General features: G+C 42.5%; 1 protein-coding gene across 1 annotated transcript in view; it reads right to left on the bottom strand.

Moving 5' to 3' along the window:
- Nucleotides 1-555: 555 nt before the first annotated feature.
- Nucleotides 556-27,729, bottom strand: part of plekhd1 (pleckstrin homology domain containing, family D (with coiled-coil domains) member 1) — a 40,498-nt gene continuing 13,324 nt past the window's right edge. Inside the window, exons 2-12 of the mRNA XM_065025936.1 lie at nucleotides 22,283-22,376; nucleotides 22,031-22,120; nucleotides 20,067-20,143; nucleotides 19,013-19,104; nucleotides 18,645-18,792; nucleotides 16,855-16,948; nucleotides 16,576-16,766; nucleotides 13,130-13,262; nucleotides 4,171-4,315; nucleotides 1,623-1,766; nucleotides 556-1,380 (exon numbers count right to left, since the gene is read on the bottom strand). Of these exons, the coding sequence (XP_064882008.1) occupies nucleotides 1,217-1,380; nucleotides 1,623-1,766; nucleotides 4,171-4,315; nucleotides 13,130-13,262; nucleotides 16,576-16,766; nucleotides 16,855-16,948; nucleotides 18,645-18,792; nucleotides 19,013-19,104; nucleotides 20,067-20,143; nucleotides 22,031-22,120; nucleotides 22,283-22,376 (1,372 nt within the window). The 3' untranslated portion in view covers nucleotides 556-1,216. The remainder of the gene's footprint in view (nucleotides 1,381-1,622; nucleotides 1,767-4,170; nucleotides 4,316-13,129; nucleotides 13,263-16,575; nucleotides 16,767-16,854; nucleotides 16,949-18,644; nucleotides 18,793-19,012; nucleotides 19,105-20,066; nucleotides 20,144-22,030; nucleotides 22,121-22,282; nucleotides 22,377-27,729) is intronic.

Below are 27,729 nucleotides of genomic sequence, written 5' to 3'. Positions count from 1 at the left end.
TTGCAGTGTGTGTCGACTTGCAGTGTGTGCGTGTCGACTTGCAGTGTGTGTGTGTCGACTTGCAGTGTGTGTGTCGACTTGCAGTGTGTGTGTGTCGACCTGCAGTGTGTGTGTGTGTGTCGTCTTGCAGTGTGTGTGTCGACCTGCAGTGTGTGTGTGTCGACCTGCAGTGTGTGTGTGTGTGTCGTCTTGCAGTGTGTGTGTCGACCTGCAGTGTGTGTGTGTCGACCTGCAGTGTGTGTGTGTGTGTCGACTTGCAGTGTGTGTGTGTGTCGACTTGCAGTGTGTGTGTGTGTCGACTTGCAGTGTGTGTGTGTGTGTGTCGACTTGCAGTGTGTGTGTGTGTCGACTTGCAGTGTGTGTGTGTGTCGACTTGCAGTGTGTGTGTGTGTGTCGACTTGCAGTGTGTGTGTGTGTCGACTTGCAGTGTGTGTGTGTGTGTGTCGACTTGCAGTGTGTGTGTGTGTGTCGACTTGCAGTGTGTGTGTGTGTGTGTGTGTCGACTTGCAGTGTGTGTGTGTGTGTGTGTGTCGACTTGCAGTGTGTGTGTGTGTGTGTGTGTCGACTTGCAGTGTGTGTGTGTGTGTGTCGACTTGCAGTGTGTGTGTGTGTGTGTGTCGACTTGCAGTGTGTGTGTGTGTGTGTGTGTGTCGACTTGCAGTGTGTGTGTGTGTGTGTGTCGACTTGCAGTGTGTGTGTGTGTGTGTGTGTGTGTGTGTGTCGACTTGCAGTGTGTGTGTGTGTGTGTGTGTGTGTGTGGACCATATGGTTGATTTACAATTGAATTCCTATTTTAAAGGGTACATCTTTGGTGTTACCCAGGGTCAGGTATAAGGCTTCTGCCTGTACTGTACTGTAAACCATCACATTGTCATATCGTGTTGGTTCAATAACTATATGTATTATTTTTCCGACCGTCCTCCAAGCTGTAGGACAGTAAATAGAGCTGCTATATCTTTAACAATAAACATTAATTTTGTTTGAATAAAACTATTTTGCATAAAAGTCTTGTAATGCAGTTTGAACACAACCAGGTTGAAGAGATGACATCATATTGAAGAGATGACATCCTAAAGATAATCCCGACCCAGTTACAACACCGTGGGAGCAGACGACAGGACTTGACACTATTACACTGAGGAATCAGTCTCTCTCTCTCTCACACACACACACACACACACAATCCCTCCCACAATCCATCCCTCCCTCCTCTCTGTCAGTCATCTTTCTTGGCGGAGGCCTCCTGGTCGTGGCGTGTGATGATCTTGTAGACGCTCTTCCTGAAGCAGCTGTCGGAGGTCAGTCGCCGGGCAGTCTCCCTCAGGTCCTCCATGCTGGCGCCATCGCCACGGGCAACCACGAATGACTGGGAGTGTTTCACTGCAGAGGAAAAGACATGAGTGTGTGTGTTTGTGTGTGTGTCACAGGAGGTTGGTGGCACCTTCATTTGGGAGGACGGGGTTGTGGTAACTGGAGGGAAATTAGTGGAATGGTATCAAACACATCAAACACGTGGTTTCCATGGTTTCCCTGTGTTTGATGCCATTCCATTCGCTCCGGTCCAGACATTATTATGAGCCGTCCTCGACCTCAGCAGCCTCCATGCGTATGTGTGTACTCACACCAGTGGTGTTTGGAGGCGCGTCTCTGGATCCGACAGCTCTTAATGCGTCGTGCTGTAGCCTTGTGGAGATACACAGCATTCTTCATTATAGAAGGGAGCTTGGCCTCGATCTCTGCAGCACAGATACACTCCTCAAAGAACTCTGGGTGAAGAACACACACACACACATATCCCATGTAGCTATACTGAACAAAAATTAAACACAACACGTAAAAGGTTGGTCCCATGTTTCATGAAATAAAAGATCCCAGAAATGTTCCACACGCACAAAAAAGCGTATTTCTCTCAAGAGTTTGTGCACAAATATGTTTACATCAAATATGTCGTTGTTGGTGAACATCGCTGTTAGTGAACATTTCTCCTCATTTCTCCAAGATAAGACACCTGATAGGTGTGGCATATCAAGAAGCTGATTAAACACATTTTGGGCTGGGGACAAAAAAAAGGCCGCTCTAAAATGTGCAGTTTTGTCACACAACACAATTCCACAGACGTCTCAAGTTTTGGTGCAGCAAGCAATTGGCATTTCTCTACCATAAGCCGCCTCCAAACGTTACTTTAGACAATTTAGCAGTACGTCCAACCGGCCTCAAAACTGTAGACCTCATGTAACCACGCCAGCCCAGGACCTGCACATACGGCTTATTCACCTGCGGGATCGTCTGAGACCAGCCACCCGGTCAGCTGATGAAACTGAGGGTTTGTACAACCAAATATTTGTCTCAGGGAAGCTCATCTGCCTGTTCGTCGTCCTCACCAGGGTTTTGACCTGACTGCAGTTCGGCGTCGTAACCGACTTCAGTGGGAAAATGATCACCTTCGATGGCCACTGGCACGTTGTAGAAGTGTGTTCTTCACGGATGAATCCCAGTTTCAACTTTATTGAGCAGATGTCAGACAGCTTGTATGGCGTCGTGTGGGTGAGCTGTTTGCTGATGTCAACGTTGTGAACAGAGTGCCCCATGGTGGCGGTGGGGTTATGGTATGGGGCGAAGCTACGGACAATGAACAGAATTGCATTTTATCGCCGGGAATTTGAATGCACAGAGATGATGAGATCCTGAGGGCCATTGTTGTGCCATTCATCTGCCGCCATCACATCATGTTTCAGCATGAGGTCCAATGTCGCAAGGATCTGTACACAATTCCTGTAAGCTGAACATTTCCCAGTTCTTCCATGGCCTGCATACTCACCAGACATGTCACCCATTGAGCATGTTTGGGATGCTCTGGATCGACATGTACGACAGAGTGTTCCTGTTCCTGCCAATATCCAGCAACTTCGCACAGCCATTAAAGAGGACTGGGACAACATTAAACAGGCCACAATCAACAGCCTGATCAACTCTAAGTGAAGGAAATGAGTTGCAAAGGCATGAGGCAAGTGGTGATCACACCAGATACTGACTGGTTTTCTGATCCAGGTACCTGTGACCAACAGTGTCACACCCTGATCTGTTTCACCTGTCTCTGTGCTTGTCTCCACCCCCCACCAGGTGTCCATTATTCCCTGTGTATTTATACCTTAGTTCTGTGTTTGTCTGTTGCCAGATCGTCTTGTCCCGTCAAGTCCTCCCCGTGTTTCCTGTGATCTAGTTTTTGTTTTTCCCCGTCCTGACCTTTCTGCCTGTCCTTAACCTGAACCTGCCTGGTGTCCTGACTCTGATTTGGATTATGACTCTTTGCCTGCATTGACTCATCTTTTAGCTGCTGTCCTGTACCTGCCTGACTCTGATTTCTGCTGTCCTGTACTATAAAAAAAAACAGACTCGTACTATCCACCTCCTGTCTGGGTCTTAGCCTGAGTTGTGATAACAGACGTATATCTGCATTCCCCATCATGTGAGATCCATAGATTAGGGCCGAATGAATTCATTTCAATTTGACTGATTTACTCAGTAACAATATTTTAAATTGTTGCGTTTACATTTTTGTTCAGTGTAGTTATGTTCCCCGCAGCACTCAGTAGTTGCTAGGACACTAAATATGACATAAATAATATACTGTAGCAATAACTTGTTCTACCCAGGAGGAGGCAGGAAAACTACACACATGATGAATTATCCTGGGTTAACTAAACCCTTAATGAATTATCCTGGGTTAACTGAACCCTTTATGAATTATCCTGGGTTAACTGAACCCTTTATGAATTATCCTGGGTTAACTGAACCCTTTATGAATTATCCTGGGTTAACTGAACCCTTTATGAATTATCCTGGGTTAACTGAACCCTTTATGAATTATCCTGGGTTAACTGAACCCTTTATGAATTATCCTGGGTTAACTGAACCCTTTATGAATTATCCTGGGTTAACTGAACCCTTTATGAATTATCCTGGGTTAACTGAACCCTTTATGAATTATCCTGGGTTAACTGAACCCTTTATGAATTATCCTGGGTTAACTGAACCCCTTATGAATTATCCTGGGTTAACTGAACCAGTGGGTTGAAGTGTTTATGGCTGTGTGTTTATCTATGACTCATGAAGAATGTATATGTGTGTGTGTGTGTGTGTGTGTGTGTGTGCGCAGTAAGTGTAACTCACTCCTGAGGTTGTTGACGTCTCCCTTCATCTTGTCATCCTTCTCTTTGGAGCGTTCCAGAGAGCTCAGACCTTTCTCCAGGTTCCGTAGAGCCTCCTCAGCCTGCTTCAGCCTCCGCTCCAGCTCCATACGAGACTCAATCTCCACCTGGGACACCACAGGAGGTCAGGGCCCGTATTCACAAAGCATCTCAGAGTAGGAGGCCTGATCTAGGATCTGCCTTTTGGATAATTAGGTGTTCTGTGACTAGGGGACAGTATTTTCATTTTTGGAAAAATAACGTTCCCGTAGTAAACGGGATATTTTGTCAGGACAAGATGCTAGAATATGCATATAATTGACAGCTTAGGATAGAAAACACTCTAAAGTTTCCAAAACTGTAAAAATATTGTCTGTGAGTATAACAGAACTGATATTGCAGGCGAAAGCCTGAGAAAAAACATGAGGCACTTCCGGATTGGATTTGAAAGGGCTGCGTTCCAATGCGTCCCTATTGAGCAGTGAATGGGCTATCAACCAGATTACTTTTTCTCCGTATTCCCCAAGGTGTCTACAGCATTGTTACATAGTTTTACGCATTTATGTTGAAGAATAACCGTAAGTGGCTACATTGTGCAACTGGTCACCTGATGGCTCCCAGAGTGATTCTCGAGTAAAATACAGAGGTAGCCATTATTCCAATCGGACCGATTGAAAAACCAATTGTGCCGGTGGATATATTATTGAATAGATATTTGAAAAACACCTTGAGGATTGATTATAAACAACGTTTGCCATGTTTCTGTCGATATTATGGAGCTAATTTTGAATATTTTTCAGAGTTTTTGCGACTGCAATTTCCGGCCGATTTCTCAGCCAAACGTGAAGAACAAACGGAGCTATTTCGCCTACAAAAATAATATTTTTGGAAAAAAGGAACATTTGCTATCTAACTGGGAGTCTCGTGAGTGAATGAAAACATCCGAAGCTCATCAAAGGTAAACGATTTAATTTGATTGTTTTTCTGATATCCGTGATCAAGTTACCTGCTGCTAGCTGGACAAAATGCTATGCTAGGCTATCGATAAACTTACACAAATGCTTGTCTAGCTTTGGCTGTAAAGCATATTTTGAAAATCTGAGATGACAGTATGATTAACAAAAGGCTAAGCTGTCTCTCAATATATTTCACTTGTGATTTTCATGAATAGGAATATTTTCTATGAATATTTATGTCCGTTGTGTTGTGCTAATTAGTGTCATTCGATGATTACGCTCCCTCATGCAGGATGGGGAGTCATTATTAATTCAAATGAAAATGAAAATCTCTTCATGAATAGGATCTTAAAAGTTTAATCCATATATTGACGTCATTTTTTTGTGGTCTACGGGGAGGAACGAGAGAAGAGCTGTAAAATCGAATTAGCATAATTTAAACATCCCAATAAAATCTGTCAGTTTAAGCTATCTGATTTTTTTTTTTAAGAATCTAGCAAAATTAAATTGGATGTGTTACAATCCACCGACGTGGCACGAGGGCAGGGGGCACAGGATGGGCCACAGAGCCGTGCACAGAAGAACGACCTATTTTGGTTTCAGTGCATTTTCTTTAAATGTATATTGCCTATCAATGTTTACTGCATACTGTGTAATAAAATCAATAATTATATAAAGGTGTGCTGAAAACGTGAATGTGTTTTTGCAGAGCATACAACCATGCTAACAACCATCCGTGGAGATCAGTGGACGTGAATGTGTTTTTGCAGAGCGTACAACCATGCTAACAACCATCCGTGGAGATCAGTGGACGTGAATGTGTTTTTGCAGAGCGTACAACCATCCGTGGAGATCAGTGGACATGAATGTGTTTTTGCAGAGCGTACAACCATGCAGACAACCATCCGTGGAGATCAGTGGACGTGAATGTGTTTTTGCAGAGCGTACAACCATGCAGACAACCATCCGTGGAGATCAGTGGACGTGAATGTGTTTTTGCAGAGCGTACAACCATGCTAACAACCATCCGTGGAGATCAGTGGACGTGAATGTGTTTTTGCAGAGCGTACAACCATGCTGACAACCATCCGTGGAGATCAGTGGACGTGAATGTGTTTTTGCAGAGCGTACAACCATGCTAACAACCATCCGTGGAGATCAGTGGACGTGAATGTGATTTTGCAGAGCGTACAACCATCCGTGGAGATCAGTGGACATGAATGTGTTTTTGCAGAGCGTACAACCATGCAGACAACCATCCGTGGAGATCAGTGGACGTGAATGTGTTTTTGCAGAGCGTACAACCATGCAGACAACCATCCGTGGAGATCAGTGGACGTGAATGTGTTTTTGCAGAGCGTACAACCATGCTAACAACCATCCGTGGAGATCAGTGGACGTGAATGTGTTTTTGCAGAGCGTACAACCATGCAGACAACCATCCGTGGAGATCAGTGGACAAAGAGCTGGACAAAGAGCTGGACAACGGGGCCGTGCCGAAAAAATGCATGGTTGCCAAGAAAGCGGTTCGTTTTGCTAGATTCTTAAAATGTGCACGCAGCATTTGTGTGAAATCCTCTGAATTCAAAAGTTGCAAGTTCAAATCCAGCGATAGAAAGTTGTTTTTGAGATTTTAGTTTTTAGCCTATCCAAAACCTTAACCCTTACCTTAACCAATCAGAGTTAGACTTAACCTTAAACACGCTGAAATGTTACGCTGAACGTGGATGAGCGTCTAATTCTGACATGAGACTGTGAGAGCTAGTTGCGTATGTAACGGATGTGAAACGGCTAGCTTAGTTAGCGGTGGTGCGCGCTAAATAGCGTGTCAATCGGTGATGTCACTTGCTCTGAGACCTTGAAGTAGTGGTTCCCCTTGCTCTACGATGCTTCGTGGGTGACTGTTGTCTGTGTGCAGAGTGTCCCTGGTTCGCGCCCAGGTCGGGGAGAGGGGACGGATTAAGTTATACTGTTACACGTAGTTTAACCAGGTCTAAAGTTCTGACCCATCTTCAATTTGGAAACTACTTGAGCGTCATTAACCATTTGTTTACACTTTGTTCAGTTACCGCATTGGCTAGCTAGCTAACAACCTGGTAACTTGACCAGTATATCCAAACATCAGTCATGGAACCTCATTGGCTAGCTAGCTAACAACCTGGTAACTTGACCAGTATATCCAAACATCAGTCATGGAACCTCATTGGCTAGCTAGCTAACAACCTAGTAACTTGACCAGTATATCCAAACATCAGTCATGGAACCTCATTGGCTAGCTAGCTAACAACCTGGTAACTTGTATGTAATCTCACCCCATTCCATACAAATGTGCGCAACCGCAACATTTAAACGAGGCAACAAAGAAAACGAATGGGACTGTAGCGACTGTGTTGACAAAATTCGGGGGTGTGAACTAGGTTTCTATTCAAGCGTTGATCGTCATGGCAATGGCTCTATAGTATTGGAAAAAAGTTGAAAAAAACAGACCCTGCGTTACATCGTGACGTGTCATGTCGTAACATACAGCACGCATAAAGCAACTATTTCTGTCTTACAATCTCTCTCCACCAGGTGTAGCACTTCTCTCATCTTTTAAAAACAAGAAATGGACAGTGACGGGGGTAAGGGGGGGATACCTAGTCATTGTTTTGAGTCATCATTGCATGCGATCATCATTCTTAAAGCCGCTGTTTACTTCTAAGATCACTTTAGCATCGCCCTAGAAACCCGATTCAAATTCGACACAAACCTTCAATAGTGTTTTATTTACATTTTAGAGGCGATAAGGGTGATAAATTGGACAGTTGGACAGATTGAGTGAAAAAAAAGCCGCGCAACATATCTCCTTCTCACTATCACGCATTAGTTTCGCTTCCCAACCCGCCATTTAAAAAAAGACCCGACGGGGCTCATTGCCTGCTTGAATTATGCAGAAACGGGCAGTGTTTAGGTCATGTAATTGATTGTTGGAAAGGGGAAAAATGGTGCTTTACAATAGTATTGACATTACAGTTGATCTGGAAGTATTACGTTTTTGGGGCGCTAAAATAAGGTAAATTGTACAGACCAAGGCGATGTACAGAAGTGAGTGAGTTTACGTTATATCAAACATCTGATGACACAGAAAGGAAAATAGATATCTTCTTCAGGAGATCAATGATCATAGCAATGAATGAATGACTGATCACTTGCATGTTGTCATCACAAGCCTGACGTTTTTAAAGAGACAGTGTACAATTTTCAATGTAATGAATCTCAATAGCAAAATAGTGCTTTTACACAGAAACATAATATTCTACAAATTACTTTAACTTCCTTGACAGGTATTCCTATAAAACATTTATATGTTATAATAAACTTATGTATTTACAGTGTTACATATTAGTTTCTAGGGCACAACATGTGCTTCAAAAGTAGCTAGAATTCATATAGATCAAATATTTCCGGAGTGTACAAAACATGCTCTTTCCATGACATTGACTGACCAGGTGAAAGCTACGATCCCTTACTGATTTCAACTAAATCCACCTCAATCAGTGTAGATGAAGGGGCGGAGACGGGTTAAAGAAGGATTTATAAGCTTTGAGACAATCGAGACATGAATTGTTTATGTGTGCCATTCAGAGGGCGAATGGTTAGTCAACTCACATTCCAGTACAACATGTGTGCCCAAAGACCAACTAAACAAGTCGTCGTACCTTGACACAAATGGGCTATGGCAGCCGCCGATCTTACAAGGTTCCACTTCACAAGTTCCACTTGTGTTTTCATGGCACATATTGGGCCACTTGATAAAAAGTGGACCAACTTTTGAATGCCACAGGATATCGAACCATCATCGCTAATCAGGTTCATCCCTTCATGGCAGCAGTGTATCCATCTGAGATGGATTTTCTTCAGCAGGATAAATCCCCACGCCACAAGGTTAGGATCGTCCAGGAATGGTTCCACGAACATGACAGTGAACTGAGTTTCAATCCAATTGAACATCCGCGGAATGAAATGGAACGAGCTATTCTGAGTAGAGATCCACTACCAGCCAACTTGACACAACTGTGGGAAGCGTGTCACAGTATCACGGGCCAGTATCCTTGTGGAACGCATTCGACACTTCGTAGAGTCCATGCCCAAATCAATTAAGGCTGTTCTGAGGGCAAAAGGGGGTGCAACTCAATATTAGGTGTCCTAAGGTTTTGTACACTCAGTTTTGGCTGTACGTGCGCATCTTATTTTCTGATGCTCCTAAATTTCATGCCGTAGCACCAGTGGTAATTGAGGGAGCTTTTTATTTATTTATTTAGAGCCCTGTTTGAATGCCAGAATTACTGTAGATGTAGTCAATGTAGATAGTCAGTGTAGCTTTTGTTGAACTATTTAGTAGTCTTATGGCTTGGGAGAAGAAGCTGTTCGGGGTCCTGTTGGTCCCAGACTTGTTGCATCGGTACCGCTTGCCGTGTAGTAGCAGAGAGAAAAGCCTGTGACTTGGGTGGCTGGAGTCCTTAACAATTTCTTAGAGTCTTCCTCTGAACCCGCCTGGTATATTGGTCCTGGATGGCAGGCAGCCTGGCCTCAGTGTTGTACTGGGCCATACGCACCACCCTCTGTAGCGCCTTACGGTCAGATGCAGATCAGTTGCCATACCAGGTGGTGATGCTCTCGATGGTGCAGCTGTAGAGCTCCTTGAGGATCTGGGGACCCATGCCAAATATTTTCAGTCTCTCGAGGGGGAAAAATGTGTTGTCGTGCCCTCTTCACAACTGTCTTGGTGTGTTTGAACCATGATCATTTGTTGGTGATGTGGACACCAAGGAACTTGAAACTCTCGACAAGCTCCATGACAGCCCCGTCGATGTGAATGGGGACCTGTTCGGCCCTCCTTTTCCTGTAGTCTACGATCATCTCCTTTGTCTTTCTCACATTGAGGGAGAGGTTGTTGTCCTGGCACCACACTGCCGGGTCCCTGACCTCCTCCCTATAGGCTGTCTCATCGTTGTCGGTAATCAGGCCTACCACTGTTGTGTCTTCAGCAAACTTAATGATGGTGTTGGAGTCATGCTTGGCCACATAGTCATGGGTGAACAGGGAGTACAGGAGGGGACTAAGCACGCACCCCTGAGGGGTCCCGGGGTTGAGGGTCAGCGTTGCAGATGTGTTGTTACCTACCCTTACTATCTAGCAAGAACTCTCTTGGTCTACAGCTTATCATGAGGTACTCTACCTCAGGTGAGCTTTTATCTCAAGACTTCTTTAATATTAGACATAGCACACCAGCTGTTTTTGACAAATGGACACACCCCCTCCCACCCCTCGTCTTACCAGACGTAGCTGCTCTGTCCTGCTGATGCACAGCTGACCCAGCCAGCTCTATTTTATCCGTGTCGTCGTTCAGCCACGACTCTGTGAAACATAATATATGACAGTTTTTAACGTCCCGTTGGTAGGATAGTCTTGACCATAGATCATCCAGTTTATTCTCCAGTGATTTGCTAATAGAACTGATGGTAGTGGTGATTTAATCACTCATCTACATCCAGATGCTCTTTCCGGTATTAAGAGATGGTAGCAGCAGCTTTATGTACAAAATAAGTAGTAGTAGTGCACTATATAGGGAATAGGGTGCCATAGCTCTGGCCAAAGGTAGTGCACTATATAGGGAATAGGGTGCCATAGCTCTGGCCAAAAGTAGTGCACTATATAGGGAATAGGCTGCCATAGCTCTGGCCAAAAGTAGTGCACTATATGGGAGAGTCTCATTGATTGTGTCGGAGTGTTTCTATCGACAGAAATCCCTCAATAGAGAACTGTGATCAATCAAGAAAACCTATTCCTGGCTCGTTTATTCCATCTTTCCTCTTTAGAGTAACACCAAAATTACTTGGTCTGCTCACAATAGGGAATAGGATGCCTTGGGGCTCTAGCCAAAATGTGTATGCTAGTGTGTGAGGCTCAGGTCAAAAGTAGTGTACATTTTAGGGCAGGGCTCTCCAACCCTGTTCCTGTACCCTATTGCAGATTATCGCTCCAACCCCGGCCATCACATGGCTGCTCAGTGAAATGACCTGTCCTGATTTGTCATAGATGCTTAAAATCTTTAATGAGTAAACCTTCCTTCATGTACTGGACTCTGTAAAATGGTATATAATCAGCTTGATCCCCTCTGTCGAAGACGCTTGGACCTTCTTTTTAAAAATATTTTCAGTGGTATTGTTAACGAACACGCCTCTATGGTAATCGCTCCTCTTTCACCCCAGCTGCCAAACTAACCCGGATTCAGATGACCATCCTACCCATGATAGATTAGGGAAACATCATTTATAGATGGGCAGGTAAGGGTGCTCTCGAGCGGCTAGATGTTCTTTACCATTTGGGCCATCAGATTTGCCACCAATGCTCCTTATAGGACACATCACTGCACTCTATACTCTATACTCCTCTGTAAACTGGTCATCTCTGTATACCCGTCGCAAGACACACTGGTTGATGCTTATTTATAAAACTCCCTCACTCCCCCCTCCCCCCTATCTGAGATATCTACTGCAGCCCTTATCCTCCACATACAACACCCGTGTTGCCAGTCACATTCTGTTAAAGGTCCCCAAAGCACACACATCCCTGGGTCGCTCCTCTTTTCAGTTCGCTGCAGCTAGCGACTGGAACGAGCTGCAACAAACACTCAAACTGGACAGTTTTATCTCAATCTCTCATTTAAAGACTTAGTCATGGACACTCTTACTGACAGTTGTGGCTGCTTTGTGTGATGTATTATTGTCTCTACCTTCACCTGTGTGCTGTTGACTGTGCCAAATAATGTTTCTACCATGTGTTGCCAATAACGTTTGTTCCATGTTGTTGATATGTTGTGTTGCTACTATGCTGTGTGTGTCATCTTAGGTCTCTTTATGTAGTGTTGTGTTGTCTCTCTTGTTGTGATGTGTGTTTGTCCTACATTTATATTGTATTAATTTATTTTAATCCCAGCCCCCTGTCCCCGCAGGAGGCCTTTTGGTAGGCCGTCATTGTAAATAAGGATTTGTTCTAATTAGCCTCTACTGACTCCCCATCCCGCATGCGGGAGTGTAATCATCGCCTGACACTAATTAGCATAACGCAACGGACATAAATATCCCTAGAAAATATTCCTATTCATGAAAATCACAAATGAAATATATTGAGACACAGCTTAGCCTTTTGTTAATCACCCTGTCATCTCAGATTTTCAAAATATGCTTTACAGCCAAAGCTAGACAAGCATTTGTTTAACTTTATCGATAGCCTAGCATAGCAAATCAGAAAGGCAATCAAATTAAATAGTTTACCTTTGATGAGCTTCGGATGTTTTCACTCACGAGACTCCCAGTTAGATAGCAAATGGTCCTTTTTTCCAAAAATATTATTTTTGTAGGTGAAATAGCTCCGTTTGTTCGGCTGATAAATCGCCGGGAAATTGCAGTCACGAAAACGGCAAAAAATATTCCAAATTAGCTCCATAATATCGACAGAAACATGGCAAACGTTGTTTATAATCAATCCTCAAGGTGTTTTTCAAATATTTATTCGATAATATATCCATCGGGACAATTAATTTTTCAGTAGAACCAATTGGAGTTATGGCTACCTCTGTATTTTACGCGAGAATCTCTCTGGGGGCATCAGGTGACCACTTGCGCAATGTAGCCGCTTACGGCTATTCTTCAACATAAATGCGTAAAACTATGTCACAATGCTGTAGACACCTTGGGGAATACGTAGAAAGTGTAAGCTGGTTGATAGCACATTCACAGCTCAATAGGGACTCATTGGAACGCAGCACTTTCAAAATATGGGGCACTTCCGGATTGGATTTTTCTCAGGCTTTCGCCTGCAACATCAGTTCTGTTATACTCACAGACAATATCTTTACAGTTTTGGAAACGTTAGAGTAGCTCTGGTTAAAAGTAGTGCACTATGTAGGGAATAGGGTGCCATTGGAGAGGCAGTGTGGTTTACCTTGAGTTCCACCTCAGTTTGCTTCTTGTCCACAGTGAGCTGTGTGAGGGACTGCTGTAAAGTCCTGGACTGACAGGAGTAGAACTCTCTTTCCTGTTGCAGAACTGTGGCACGCTGCTCATTCTCCGTTTGCCTGCAGGGGGAGCCAGAGAACACAGACAGTCATGTTAAACTGTGTTACGCTGCTCATTCTCCGTTAGCCTGCAGGGGGAGCCAGAGAACACACAGTCCTGTGCACCCTCGACTTGCACGCACACACATAGTCTGTCAGAGGTACAAAACACACACACACAGTAACATACAGCTAGAGCGCGCACACACACACACACAGTGCCAGACACACAGTTGGAGGAAAGGTACTGTGCATACTAACACAATCCTGCAGTCCATTCCCCATCCACAGCAGGTCAATACTAGGCTAAGTGTTTAAAAGCCTTCCGCCCTGGGCATTTATATCGCTTACCTCTTACCCAACCTCTTACCCAACCTCTTACCTAATGAAGGAATTTGGTAGGATAATGTATCACAAGGGGATGTTAATATCAGACACAAGCAATGATCTGTTATAGGACAGAAGAAAAAGTTGTTCTGTAGGTCCTAATTTCCAGGGAATGCCCTGTGGGAAATTACAGAGGGCCTTGTTGCAGAGCTCTGCATTGGGGACACTTGATTGAGAGACACCCTCATTAGGCTTCACGGTGGAGCTCTGCAGCGAGGCCCTTCATTGAGAGAAACCCTCAATAGGCTTCATCATGGGGCTCTTCAATGTGACTCCACCTTGAGAGATACCCACATTAGGCCTCACGGTGGAGCTCTGCAGTTGGGCCCGCCCTTGAGAGAAACCCTCAATAGGCTTCATCATGGGGCTCTTCAATGTGACTCCACCTTGAGAGATACCCACATTAGGCCTCACGGTGGAGCTCTGCAGTTGGGCCCGCCATTGAGAGAAACCCTCAATAGGCTTCATCATGGGGCTCTTCAATGTGACTCCACCTTGAGAGATACCCACATTAGGCCTCACGGTGGAGCTCTGCAGCGAGGCCCTTCATTGAGAGATACCCACATTAGGCCTCACGGTGGAGCTCTGCAGTTGGGCCCGCCATTGAGAGACACCCTCATTAGGCCTCACGGTGGAGCTCTGCAGTTGGGCCCTTCATTGAGAGATACCCACATTAGGCCTCACGGTGGAGCTCTGCAGTTGGGCCCGCCATTGAGAGATACCCACATTAGGCCTCACGGTGGAGCTCTGCAGTTGGGCCCGCCATTGAGAGACACCCTCATTAGGCCTCACGGTGGAGCTCTGCAGTTGGGCCCTTCATTGAGAGACACCCTCATTAGGCCTCACGGTGGAGCTCTGCAGTTGGGCCCGCCATTGAGAGATACCCACATTAGGCCTCACGGTGGAGCTCTGCAGTTGGGCCCGCCATTGAGAGATAGCCACATTAGGCCTCACGGTGGAGCTCTGCAGTTGGGCCCGCCATTGAGAGATACCCACATTAGGCCTCACGGTGGAGCTCTGCAGTTGGGCCCTTCATTGAGAGATACCCACATTAGGCCTCACGGTGGAGCTCTGCAGTTGGGCCCTTCATTGAGAGATACCCTCATTAGGCCTCACGGTGGAGCTCTGCAGTTGGGCCCGCCATTGAGAGATACCCTCATTAGGCCTCACGGTGGAGCTCTGCAGTTGGGCCCTTCATTGAGAGATACCCTCATTAGGCCTCACGGTGGAGCTCTGCAGTTGGGCCCGCCATTGACAGATACACTGCATTTTTTTTATTACACTCATCTCTTTGGCATCATTAAACTGAAGATGAATTATTATTGTGATTAAACTACTTAATCATGTAACTGTAATTAACTAGGAAGTCGGGGAACCAAGGAAAATATTCAGATTACAAAGTTAGAATTTTCCTAATATAACTTTCAGATATTTTAATATCTGATAACTTAGTCTTCTGATTAATGAATTATTCATAGTCTCATTCCAAACGTCGTAAATTGTTGGGTATCTGCACGAACCCAGTCTTCACTATGAGTTATCCATTTATCAATTGTCTTACATAATTTATTTATTAACTAACTAAATCATCACAGAAAGGCATAAACAAACAGTAGATGGTTACAAGGAAATGAAAGCGGATGTGCCCTAGTGGGTTAAACCGGCATCGTGGCTTGATGTACAAAAGGGAAGTGGGGGTCAACTGAGATAAGACGACACACAGTTGATAATTATAACAATTGAAATGCTAACAAATTGCACATGAACGCTCACTCATTCGGGAATAATTGCAATAGATATATATATTTACGCTCACTGTGTCATCGGGATCTCTGTTGAAAAGTTTATTTCTGTCGGAGAGTTTGTCCGCCCTCTCTCTCTGCCGTGGTTAGAATGGATAGTTCAGAGTAACATTCATTCATGTTGTTATAGAATAGATGTTTCGGCGGTTGTCGGTCTTCCCGTTCAATGATTCCAAATTCCTAGCTGCAGACTAGTAATTATTATCAAAGACTTGTTCTTATTCTGTCGGTATCAATAGTCTAAGAGTTTAACCACGTGGGATGGTTAAAAGATTCAGCAATCTACTCAAACCTTATTTCCCTCTGTGATAGAGGCACTGGTTTGTTCTCAACCCTTAGCCCTCTAGTAATGGAGGTAAGCTGGTCTGAAATGGGAAAACCCAGGGGTTTTCTTCGGAACATAGAAAGGGGCAGTTATACAACAATTAGATGTAAGCCTCATAACTGAGAATGTTGTATAAACAGGATTATGGTAATGTGGCTGTATTGTCCCTCATAAATTTCACAAAATTGTACCAAACGGACCAGTTCGTAGCTCGTTACTTCACCGATCTTTTATACATTCTCCAGAACATAAATATTGTTCGGACCACTAGTTCTGTGAGGTGGAAGAAATTCCTTTGTTCTCTTTATGAAAACTCACTCTCTCTCTATACTGTCTGGCCATGAGGAAGATTCTCCTCTAGAAATGTACAACCTCTCTGACAGAGCCTGGTGTAAGGAGTATAGAGAGGGAGATGGTGCTCACTGTACCCAAAGAGGGCAACGTCATGACAACACTCATGCCCTCTGGTCAACACCAGTTTCCCATCACATCCTGATCCCAGTCACTGGTGCTTGTCATTAGTTTGTCTGTTGAGGAATCAATGCACATTTCCACTTTCATGGTTTTTCTCACCCTCATTAAACTCTTAGGCGGCCACAGGGTAGTCAGCTGTGATCAGACACAGGCAGGCTAACTTTCTGAAGGCGGACCAGCCGGCCCGGTCACATTCAGGCTGAATCTGAGGTCAGATCCTCTCTAATTTATCGGCTGCTTAATGTCTTTTATATGGTAGAATATATATATATATTTTTTTTACAAACTTCTGAACTTTTCACACAAGACTGGACAAAAATAAGATCCATGTTCCTGGTCCTCTCACCTCTCCTCAGCCTGCTCCTTCTCTCTCTGCAGTTCCCTCATCTGCTCTTCAATGTGTCTCAGCTCCGATCGCAGTCCCGTGTCACCAGGCTGCACCTCCTGCTCCTCGTCCTTCTCTGGATGCTCAGCCCCCTGCTCAAGCTCCTTCTCCCTCAACAACTCCAGGGTTCGCTGCTTCTCATGGGACAGCTCCTGGAGGACCAGATCATGGATGTAATGAAGGTGTGTGTGTACCTGAGTGTGTGTGTGTGTGTTTCTCCTCAATTTTTTTTTTAAATACCTCAATAGATTTCTGAAGAAGTGTTGTTAAACTGTTCAGCTCCTCTTTTTCAGACTCCACACCTTTCAGAGACTGTGCTGTGCCGTCCAAGTCCCTGTCAACAACACGGTACACCACACAGTGTAATAGCAACACTCTCCACACTGAGAGCATCAAACCCACAACAGATGGACCTGAGGATCAGAGTCTTAAGGCTAAGAGTTTTCACAGCAGTTTAGTTAAAGCAGTGGATAAAGACGGAGATACGAGCTACATTCCTTATATTAAATGCACTTTACATGTATTACATGCATCTTTCTTACTCATATGTGGGGATTACTGTATATTATTATTACTGTATATTACTTAATACTGTATTTAATGTATTACTGTATATTATTATTACTGTATATTACTTAATACTGTATTTAATTTATTACGATATATTATTATTACTGTATATTACTTAATACTGTATTTAATGTATTACTGTATATTATTATTACTGTATATTACTTGTTACTGTATTTAATTTATTACGGTATATTATTATTACCATATATTACTTATTACTGTATTTTATTATTACTGTATATAAATTAATGTATTTTATTTATCACTATTTATTACTGCATTTATTTATTTATGTATATTATCTATTACTGTATATTATTTATTTCTGTATATTATTATGTATATTATCTATTTCTGTATATTATCTATTACTGTATATTATTTATTTCTGTATATTATCTATTACTGTATATTATCTATTTCTGTATATTATCTATTACTGTATATTATCTATTTCTGTATATTATCTATTACTGTATATTATCTATTACTGTATATTATCTATTACTGTATATTATTTATTTCTGTATATTATCTATTACTGTATATTATTTATTTCTGTATATTATCTATTACTGTATATTATCTATTTCTGTATATTATCTATTACTGTATATTATTATGTATATTATCTATTACTGTATATTATCTATTTCTGTATATTATCTATTACTGTATATTATCTATTACTGTATATTATCTATTACTGTATATTATTATTACTGTATATTATCTATTTCTGTATATTATCTATTACTGTATATTATCTATTACTGTATATTATCTATTTCTGTATATTATCTATTACTGTATATTATCTATTACTGTATATTATCTATTTCTGTATATTATTTATATATTATCTATTACTGTATATTATCTATTACTGTATATTATTTATTATATTATCTATTACTGTATATTATCTATTACTGTATATTATCTATTACTGTATATTATCTATTACTGTATATTATTTATTACTGTATATTATCTATTTCTGTATATTATTTATTACTGTATATTATCTATTATATCTATTACTGTATATTATCTATTTCTGTATATTATTTATTACTGTATATTATCTATTTCTGTATATTATTTATTACTGTATATTATTTATTATATTATCTATTACTGTATATTATCTATTACTGTATATTATTTATTACTGTATATTATCTATTTCTGTATATTATTTATTACTGTATATTATCTATTACTGTATATTATCTATTACTGTATATTATTATGTATATTATCTATTACTGTATATTATCTATTACTGTATATTATCTATTACTGTATATTATCTATTACTGTATATTATCTATTACTGTATATTATTATGTATGTATATTATCTATTACTGTATATTATTTACTGTATATTATTTATTACTGTATTTATTATTGTAAATATCCCAGTTTGTGTTCTCCATAGCTCTCTCTTACAGTTTGATCTGATCCTGCTCTGCTCTAAGCTCCGTCACCAGCTCCTCAAACTTCTGCTTCTCCTCCTCCAGAACCAGGTTCAGACGTTCCAGATGCTCCTTCTGTTCTCGCTGCAGGCTCAGTTCTTCTGTCTCCTCCATCAGCTTATCTGGGGTGACAAAACAGCCTGATCACTTGTTGTACATGGCCATTGTCTCCATGTGGGACTGTAAGCATCAAAACTAAAGAACAAAATTACTTTCAGCCCCTCGGACCTGCCACCCTGACCCATACCTGCTCATGTCCCCTCTCACCCATTCCCTCCTCTCTCCCCTGAACCAGGCCTTATGCCTCCTGCCTACCCATGCCTCCACAGTCCCTCTTCTTACCCAGGTACTCTTGCTTCTCTTTGGCCAGCTGCAGTCCCTGGGCTTCCAGGCTCTCTATCATGGCTTCTCCCAGTTGGGCGTTCTTCCAGGTGCTGGGGGTTTTAGACACTAGGTGTTTAACAGTTTTAACACAGCATGTGGCCATATAGGTTTTATACAGCATGATCACCACCAGTACCACACAACAGTAGGTCACATATTCCACTATACAATTGCAGACCTGTGCAGCTCCTCCATACATGTCTGAAGAGACTAAAGTCCCCATCTAAGGTGGACCCTTTACTTAGAGTTAGACTTATAGACTTAACCCCTGCTGCCCCTGATAAGACAGTTAGTGGGGTCAGTTGGATTTAAAGAGGCAGTGTGGTCAGTTTGATTTAAAGAGGCAGTGTGGTCAGTTGGATTTAAAGAGGCAGTGTGGTCAGTTGGATTTAAAGAGGCAGTGTGGTCAGTTGGATTTAATTGCCAAGAATAGACTGATGAGTTTCAGAAGAAAGTCCTTTGTTTCTGGCCATTTTGAGCCTGTAATCGAACCCACAAATGCTGATGCTCCAGATACTCAACTAGTCTAAAGAAGGTCAGTTTTATTGCTTCTTTAAATCAGGACAACAGTTTTCAGCTGTGCTAACATAATTGCAAATGGGTTTTCTAATGATCAATTAGCCTTTTAAAGTTATAAACTTGGATTAACTAACACAACGTGCCATTGGAACACAGGAGTGATGGCTGCTGATAATGGGCCTCTGTACGCCTATGTAGATATTCCATTAAAAATCTGCCATTTCCAGCTACAATAGTCATTTACTACATTAACAATCTCTTCACTGTATTTCTGATCAATTTGACGTTATTTGTTTACAGTTGCAGTTTGTACAGCTAGATTTAAAGAGGCAGTGTGTAGTTTCAGTTTGTTTACGGTTACATTTAAAAAGGCAGTTTGAACGGCTAGATTTAAAGAGGCAGTGTGTAGTTTCAGTTTGTTTACGGTTACATTTAAAAAGGCAGTTTGAACAGCTAGATTTAAAGAGGCTTTATGTGGTAAATAGTGACTCACACTCTGCCAGACTCCTGCAGCATCTCCAGCCACTGGTTTTGTTCTGCCTCATTCTCTGCAGCCAGGACAATGTTACCCTGAGGGAGTAATAGAGCATCATATCACATGATAATATACAGTAGCATACATTATCATCACTAGATATTACACAGTAGCATACACTATCATCACATGATATTACACAGTAGCATACACTATCATCACTAGATAATATACAGTAGCATACATTATCATCACATGATAATATACAGTAGCATACATTATCATCACTAGATAATATACAATAGTATACACTATCATCACCTGATAATATACAGTAGCATACATTATCATCACTAGATATTACACAGTCGCATACATTATCATCACTAGATAATATACAGTAGCATACACTATCACATGATAATATACAGTAGCATACATTATCACTAGATAATATACAGTAGCATACACTATCACATGATAATATACAGTAGCATACATTATCACTAGATAATATACAGTAGCATACACTATCACATGATAATATACAGTAGCATATATTATCATCACTAGATAATATACAGTAGCATACATTATCTTCACATCATGCATATATCCCGTGTGGCTCAGTTGGGCATGACACTTACAATGCCAGGGTTGTTTGTTCGATTCCCACGGGGGACCAGCACGAACAACAACAAAACAGTATGAAAACATATGCACTGAATAAGAGTCTGCTAAATTACAAAGAAATGTAATTTAAAAAAAGATCAAATCACAAACAGTAGCGTGCATTATCACATGAGATATACAGTTGCATACATTATTACATGATATACAGTAGCATGCATTATCGCATGATATACACCGTAGCATGCATTATCGCATGATATACAGTAATGCACATTATCCCATGAGATATACACTAGCGTGCATTATCACATGATATATACGGTAATGTACATTATCATGTGATATATACAGTAATGTGCATTATCACGTGAGATATACAGTAACGTGCATTATCACGTGAGATACAGTCGTGTGCATTATCACATGAGATATACCGTAGTGCGCATTATCACATGCGATATACAGTAGTGTACATTACCACATGAGATACAGTAGCTCACATTATCACGAGATATACGGCAACATACATTATCACATGAGATATACAGTACTATGCATTATCACATGAGATATACCGTAGCATACATTATCACATGAGATATACAGTGGTGTGCATTATCCCCTGAGATATACAGTGGCGTGCATTATCACATGATATATACCGTAGTGCGCATTATCACATGTGATATACAGTAGTGTACATTACCACATGAGATACAGTAGCTCACATTATCACATGAGATATACGGCAACATACATTATCACATGAGATATACAGTACTATGCATTATCACATGAGATATACAGTACTATGCATTATCACATGAGATATACCGTAGCATACATTATCACATGAGATATACAGTGGTGTGCATTATCACATGAGATATACAGTGGTGTGCATTATCCCATGAGATATACAGTGGCGTGCATTATCACATGATATATACAGTAGTGTGCATTATCACATGAGATATACAGTAGCGCACATTATCACGAGAAAGACAGTATATTGCATTATCACATGATATATACAGTGGTGTGCATTAACACATGATATATACAGTAGTGTGCATTATCACATGAGATGTACAGTAGTGTGCATTATCACATGAGATATACAGTAGCATGCCTTATCACATGAGATATACAGTAGCATGCATTATCACATGAGATATATAGTCGCATGCATTATCACATGAGATATACAGTAGCATGCATTATCACATGAGATATACAGTAGCATGCATTATCACATGAGATATATAGTAACTGCCTGATAAATACAGAGATGCAGATTTCAAGTACCTATTATTAAAAAAAGTTTATATTATTGTCTAAGTGCTTACAGTGAAGTCGTCATGATTTATAACCATGGCGAATGGCATGCCCTGGTCTTCCTTCGGATCCACAACACAGCCTCCTAAGGGGATCACACCCTGGGACAGACAGGATGAATACAACATAATGCACCAATTTCTCATAGTTGTTGTATATACACACACACACACACACACACGTCATCATACATATGAGATATAATGTGAGAATATTGCAGACCTTTTGAGGTTAACACATGCACCATGTTGAGTAAAGCTCACCTTGGGGTGGATGTTGAAGTGTTTGTTGGTCTCAAAGCTTCTCTTCTCATTCTCTGCATAGTAGAGCAGGAAACTGTCTTTGATGATGAAGAATCTAGGAGGATGGAGAAAGTGTCATTAGTTGGAGGAGAATGAGGTACGGCAACACTGGGCAAAAAAAAAAAAAAGAGACAGACAAACAGACAGGCAAGCAGAGGCCCATAGACTGCATCATCAGACTGGATCATTCTGGATAACTATGTACTGGATCATTCTGGATAACTATGTACTGTAGGTAAAAAAACAACAACCTGGCAAGCACCAGCCTAGATAACTGTTACGCACGCCTCTATGAAGAGGGAACGCAACACCCTGCTACAACTAAACTCTCTGTGAAGCGAAAAAGGTATGGACTGTAGGTGCGAGTAAGAATAACAACAAGCAGAATGTGGTACCGTTTACAAGGACTTTATTCCTTTACACGGTAATATGGGGAAAAGGGGCTGGACGGAACCAAAGCAAAGAAAGTAAATCTCAAAACCTCCCCCTCTCCTATCTTACCTGCCTACCCACTACTTACCTAATTTAGCACCACCTGGTGCCCTAACCAAAATACAGGGGGTGGTCCGCCCAGGTCTTACCTAGTGTGCCTAGACAGCGAATATGCTACGGGTATATGTATGCCCGCGGGCCTCTTGCCTAAGCACTCCCAAGGTGCCTTCCCCTTCTCCCCCTGGGAACAAATGAAACAGAATATTAAACCATTTTCAAACAAACTAACAAATGACATCAAATAAGCTCTATCTGAGCAACAAACTCACAAAATATACTAACTCTCAGCAAAATCAACCTCTAGCAAAATCTCTAGCAAAATCTCTAGCAAAATCTCTAGCAAAATCTCTAGCAAAACCTCTAGCAAAACCTCTAGCAAAACCTCTAGCAAAACCTCTAGCAAAACCTCTAGCAAAACCTCTAGCAAAATCTCTAGCAAAACCTCTAGCAAAACCTCTAGCAAAATCTCTAGCAAAATCTCTAGCAAAATCTCTAGCAAAATCTCTAGCAAAATCTCTAGCAAAATCTCTGCAAATCTACCTCCAGCAAATATCTCTACAAAAAGATCTCCCTCCTGAACAGAACACTGGCATTTATATATCTTCAGATGGAATGGGTAATTGGAGACAGCTGTCTTGACGAGGGGGCGGAGTCAGCTCTCCCTCCTGAACAGAACACTGGCATTTATATATCTTCAGATGGAATGGGTAATTGGAGACAGCTGTCTTGACGAGGGGGCGGAGTCAGCTCTCCCTCCTGAACAGAACACTGGCATTTATATATCTTCAGATGGAATGGGTAATTGGAGACAGCTGTCTTGACGAGGGGGCGGAGTCAGCTCTCCCTCCTGAACAGAACACTGGCATTTATATATCTTCAGATGGAATGGGTAATTGGAGACAGCTGTCTTGACGAGGGGCGGAGTCAGCTCTCCCTCCTGAACAGAACACTGGCATTTATATATCTTCAGATGGAATGGGTAATTGGAGACAGCTGTCTTGACGAGGGGCGGAGTCAGCTCTCCCTCCTGAACAGAACACTGGCATTTATATATCTTCAGATGGAATGGGTAATTGGAGACAGCTGTCTTGACGAGGGGCGGGGTCAGCTCTCCCTCCTGAACAGAACACTGGCATTTATATATCTTCAGATGGAATGGGTAATTGGAGACAGCTGTCTTGACGAGGGGGCGGAGTCAGCTCTCCCTCCTGAACAGAACACTGGCATTTATATATCTTCAGATGGAATGGGTAATTGGAGACAGCTGTCTTGACGAGGGGCGGAGTCAGCTCTCCCTCCTGAACAGAACACTGGCATTTATATATCTTCAGATGGAATGGGTAATTGGAGACAGCTGTCTTGACGAGGGGGGAGTCAGCTCTCCCTCCTGAACAGAACACTGGCATTTATATATCTTCAGATGGAATGGGTAATTGGAGACAGCTGTCTTGACGAGGGGGCGGAGTCAGCTCTCCCTCCTGAACAGAACACTGGCATTTATATATCTTCAGATGGAATGGGTAATTGGAGACAGCTGTCTTGACGAGGGGGCGGAGTCAGCTCTCCCTCCTGAACAGAACACTGGCATTTATATATCTTCAGATGGAATGGGTAATTGGAGACAGCTGTCTTGACGAGGGGGCGGAGTCAGCTCTCTCTCCTGAACAGAACACTGGCATTTATATATCTTCAGATGGAATGGGTAATTGGAGAGAGCTGTATTGACGAGGGGGCGGAGTCAGCTCTCCCTCCTGAACAGAACACTGGCATTTATATATCTTCAGATGGAATGGGTAATTGGAGACAGCTGTCTTGACGAGGGGGCGGAGTCAGCTCTCCCTCCTGAACAGAACACTGGCATTTATATATCTTCAGATGGAATGGGTAATTGGAGACAGCTGTCTTGACGAGGGGGCGGAGTCAGCTCTCCCTCCTGAACAGAACACTGGCATTTATATATCTTCAGATGGAATGGGTAATTGGAGACAGCTGTCTTGACGAGGGGGCGGAGTCAGCTCTCCCTCCTGAACAGAACACTGGCATTTATATATCTTCAGATGGAATGGGTAATTGGAGACAGCTGTCTTGACGAGGGGGCGGAGTCAGCTCTCCCTCCTGAACAGAACACTGGCATTTATATATCTTCAGATGGAATGGGTAATTGGAGACAGCTGTCTTGACGAGGGGGCGGAGTCAGCTCTCCCTCCTGAACAGAACACTGGCATTTATATATCTTCAGATGGAATGGGTAATTGGAGACAGCTGTCTTGACGAGGGGGCGGAGTCAGCTCTCTCTCCTGAACAGAACACTGGCATTTATATATCTTCAGATGGAATGGGTAATTGGAGACAGCTGTCTTGACGAGGGGGCGGAGTCAGCTCTCCAATTAGCCATGGAGTCGACCAATCAGCTGCTTGAGGGATTTCCGGAAGCCATTTCCTGAAATAAACACATGCACAAACACAAACTACAACACATAAACTGGGGAACATAACAATAACCCACGCCACCAAGTCATACTAGCAGAGTCTGACAGAGGTTTACTAGCTAACCCACGCCACCAAGTCATACCTGCAGAGTCTGACAGAGGTTTACTAGCTATCCCACAACACCAAGTCATACTTCCTCATTCATCCTGTACAACAATTAGATGTAAGCCTCATATCTGAAGCTATTGTATAAACAGCATTATGGTAATGTGGCCGTATAGTCTCCCATGTGTTTCACAAAATTGTACCAAACGGACCAGTTCGTAGCTGGATTCTTCACCGATCTTTTATACCTTCTCCAGAACATAAATGTTGTTCGGACCACCAGTTCTGTGAGGTGGAATAAATTCCTTTGTTCTCTCTATGAAAACTCACTCTGTCTCTATACTGTGGCAATGAGGAGATAATCTCCTCCAGGAATTTACGATCTCTCTCTGACCACAGCAAGCCTGGGTGTAGGAGACAGGGGGGTAGGGGGATAGAAAAGGGCTGGTTATGTAGCTATACTGAAGAAAAATGTAAACACAACATGTAAAGTGTTGGTCACATGTTTCATGAGCTGAAATAAAAGATCGCAGAAATGTTCAATATGCACAAAAAGCTTAGTTCTCTCAAATTTTCTGCACAAATTTGTTTACCTCCCTGTTAGTGCGCATTTCTCCTTTGCCACAATAATTCACCTGACAGTATGTTCAACTGGCCTCACAACCGCAGACCATGTGTAACCACGTCAGCCCAGGATCTCCACATCTGGCTTCTTCACCAGCGGGATCCCCTGGGGAGAGGGGGTGCTCAGGAGTAATTCTGTCTGTAATAAAGCCATTTTGTGGGGAAAAACTGATTCTGATTGCCTGGGCCTGGCTCCACCCACGCCTGCACCTCTGCTCAGTCGTAGATTAGGACTTAATGTATTTATTTCAATTGACTGATTTCCTCATATGAACTGTAACTCAGTAAAATCGTTGAAAATGTTGCATGTTGTGTTTATATTTTTGTTCGGTATTTATTTTGATAATCATTATCACTATCATCGTTAGCATAGCTGCCGTTAGCTAGCTAGTGTTACGTAAATAGCTAGCTACCTAGAGAGCTGACGTTAGCCTGTCTCAATACTCGGATTTGGCTTGGAAACACGATAACATTTTTAAAAAAAGAGAAAAAATACTTAGTAAGAAAACCTTTTGTCATCATTGTGATGTCCCCAGATTGACTTCAGATGCAGTAGAACTTTAGCCAGCTAGCTAAAATGAACGGAACCACCGTATTTTAGCTAGTTAACATTAGCATTGCTAGCAATTTCTAACGAACTTTGCTAGTAACAGTAATGGCAACATGGCCATCTCTCTAAAAGTAACAACATCATCAGTTGACAACATCATCATATGGCAATGTTGTTTCCTACTAAATATTTGCCTACTTTAGCAACGTCATTGCATTTCCAATCTCGAGCCAGTCAGTCTACGTCTGTAAAGCATAGAAGTAGCTTCCAAATGAGATTACCTCATTTCTCGAGCTATGGTTATATTTGAGGGATGTAGACAATCGTCAACCCTGTTTTTCTGTCAGACAGTGCACAGTTGGGTGCCAGATTTATCCCCTTGTCAGGAACAGATGACCAGAAGGAGCAAAGGTAATGTGACTGCAATGTCATGAACAGATGCCAGAGACCTACCAGAAGGAGCAGAGGTAATGTGATTGCAATGGTTTTAGCGACCAACTAAAAATAATTTCATTCACTTTTCACTTGCTGTTTTTACAGCTTGTCAGGCAAGACCTCAGAATAAAAGTGTCATGCCACAGAAGTATCCTTGTGACACCTCCGTTGTGACCAGTCTCCCTCGACTCCTATGACAGAAGGATTGTTGTGACACCTCCTCCGTTGTTGCCAGAGTCTCCCTCGACTCCTATGATAGGACTGTTGTGACACCTCCTCCGTTGTTGCCAGAGTCTCCCTCGACTCCTATGATAGAAGTACCGTTGTGACACCTCCTCCGTTGTGACCAGTCTCCCTCGACTCCTATGCTAGAAGGACTGTTGTGACACCTCCTCCGTTGTGACCAGTCTCCCTCGACTCCTATGATAGGACTGTTGTGACACCTCCTCCGTTGTTGCCAGAGTCTCCCTCGACTCCTATGATAGAAGGACTGTTGTGACACCTCCTCCGTTGTGACCAGTCTCCCTCGACTCCTATGCTAGAAGGACTGTTGTGACACCTCCTCCGTTGTGACCAGTCTCCCTCGACTCCTATGATAGAAGGACCGTTGTGACACCTCCTCCGTTGTGACACCACCTCCGTTGTGACCAGTCTCCCTCGACTCCTATGATAGAAGGACTGTTGTGACACCTCCTCTGTTGTGACCAGTCTCCCTCGACTCCTATGATAGAAGGACCGTTGTGACACCTCCTCCGTTGTGACACCACCTCCG

This window comes from Oncorhynchus nerka, linkage group LG12, assembly GCF_034236695.1.
Source record: "Oncorhynchus nerka isolate Pitt River linkage group LG12, Oner_Uvic_2.0, whole genome shotgun sequence".
NCBI classification, from domain to species: domain Eukaryota; kingdom Metazoa; phylum Chordata; class Actinopteri; order Salmoniformes; family Salmonidae; genus Oncorhynchus; species Oncorhynchus nerka.
Note: the sequence above shows the minus strand (reverse complement) of the source record. Positions and strands in the feature narration are given on the sequence as shown.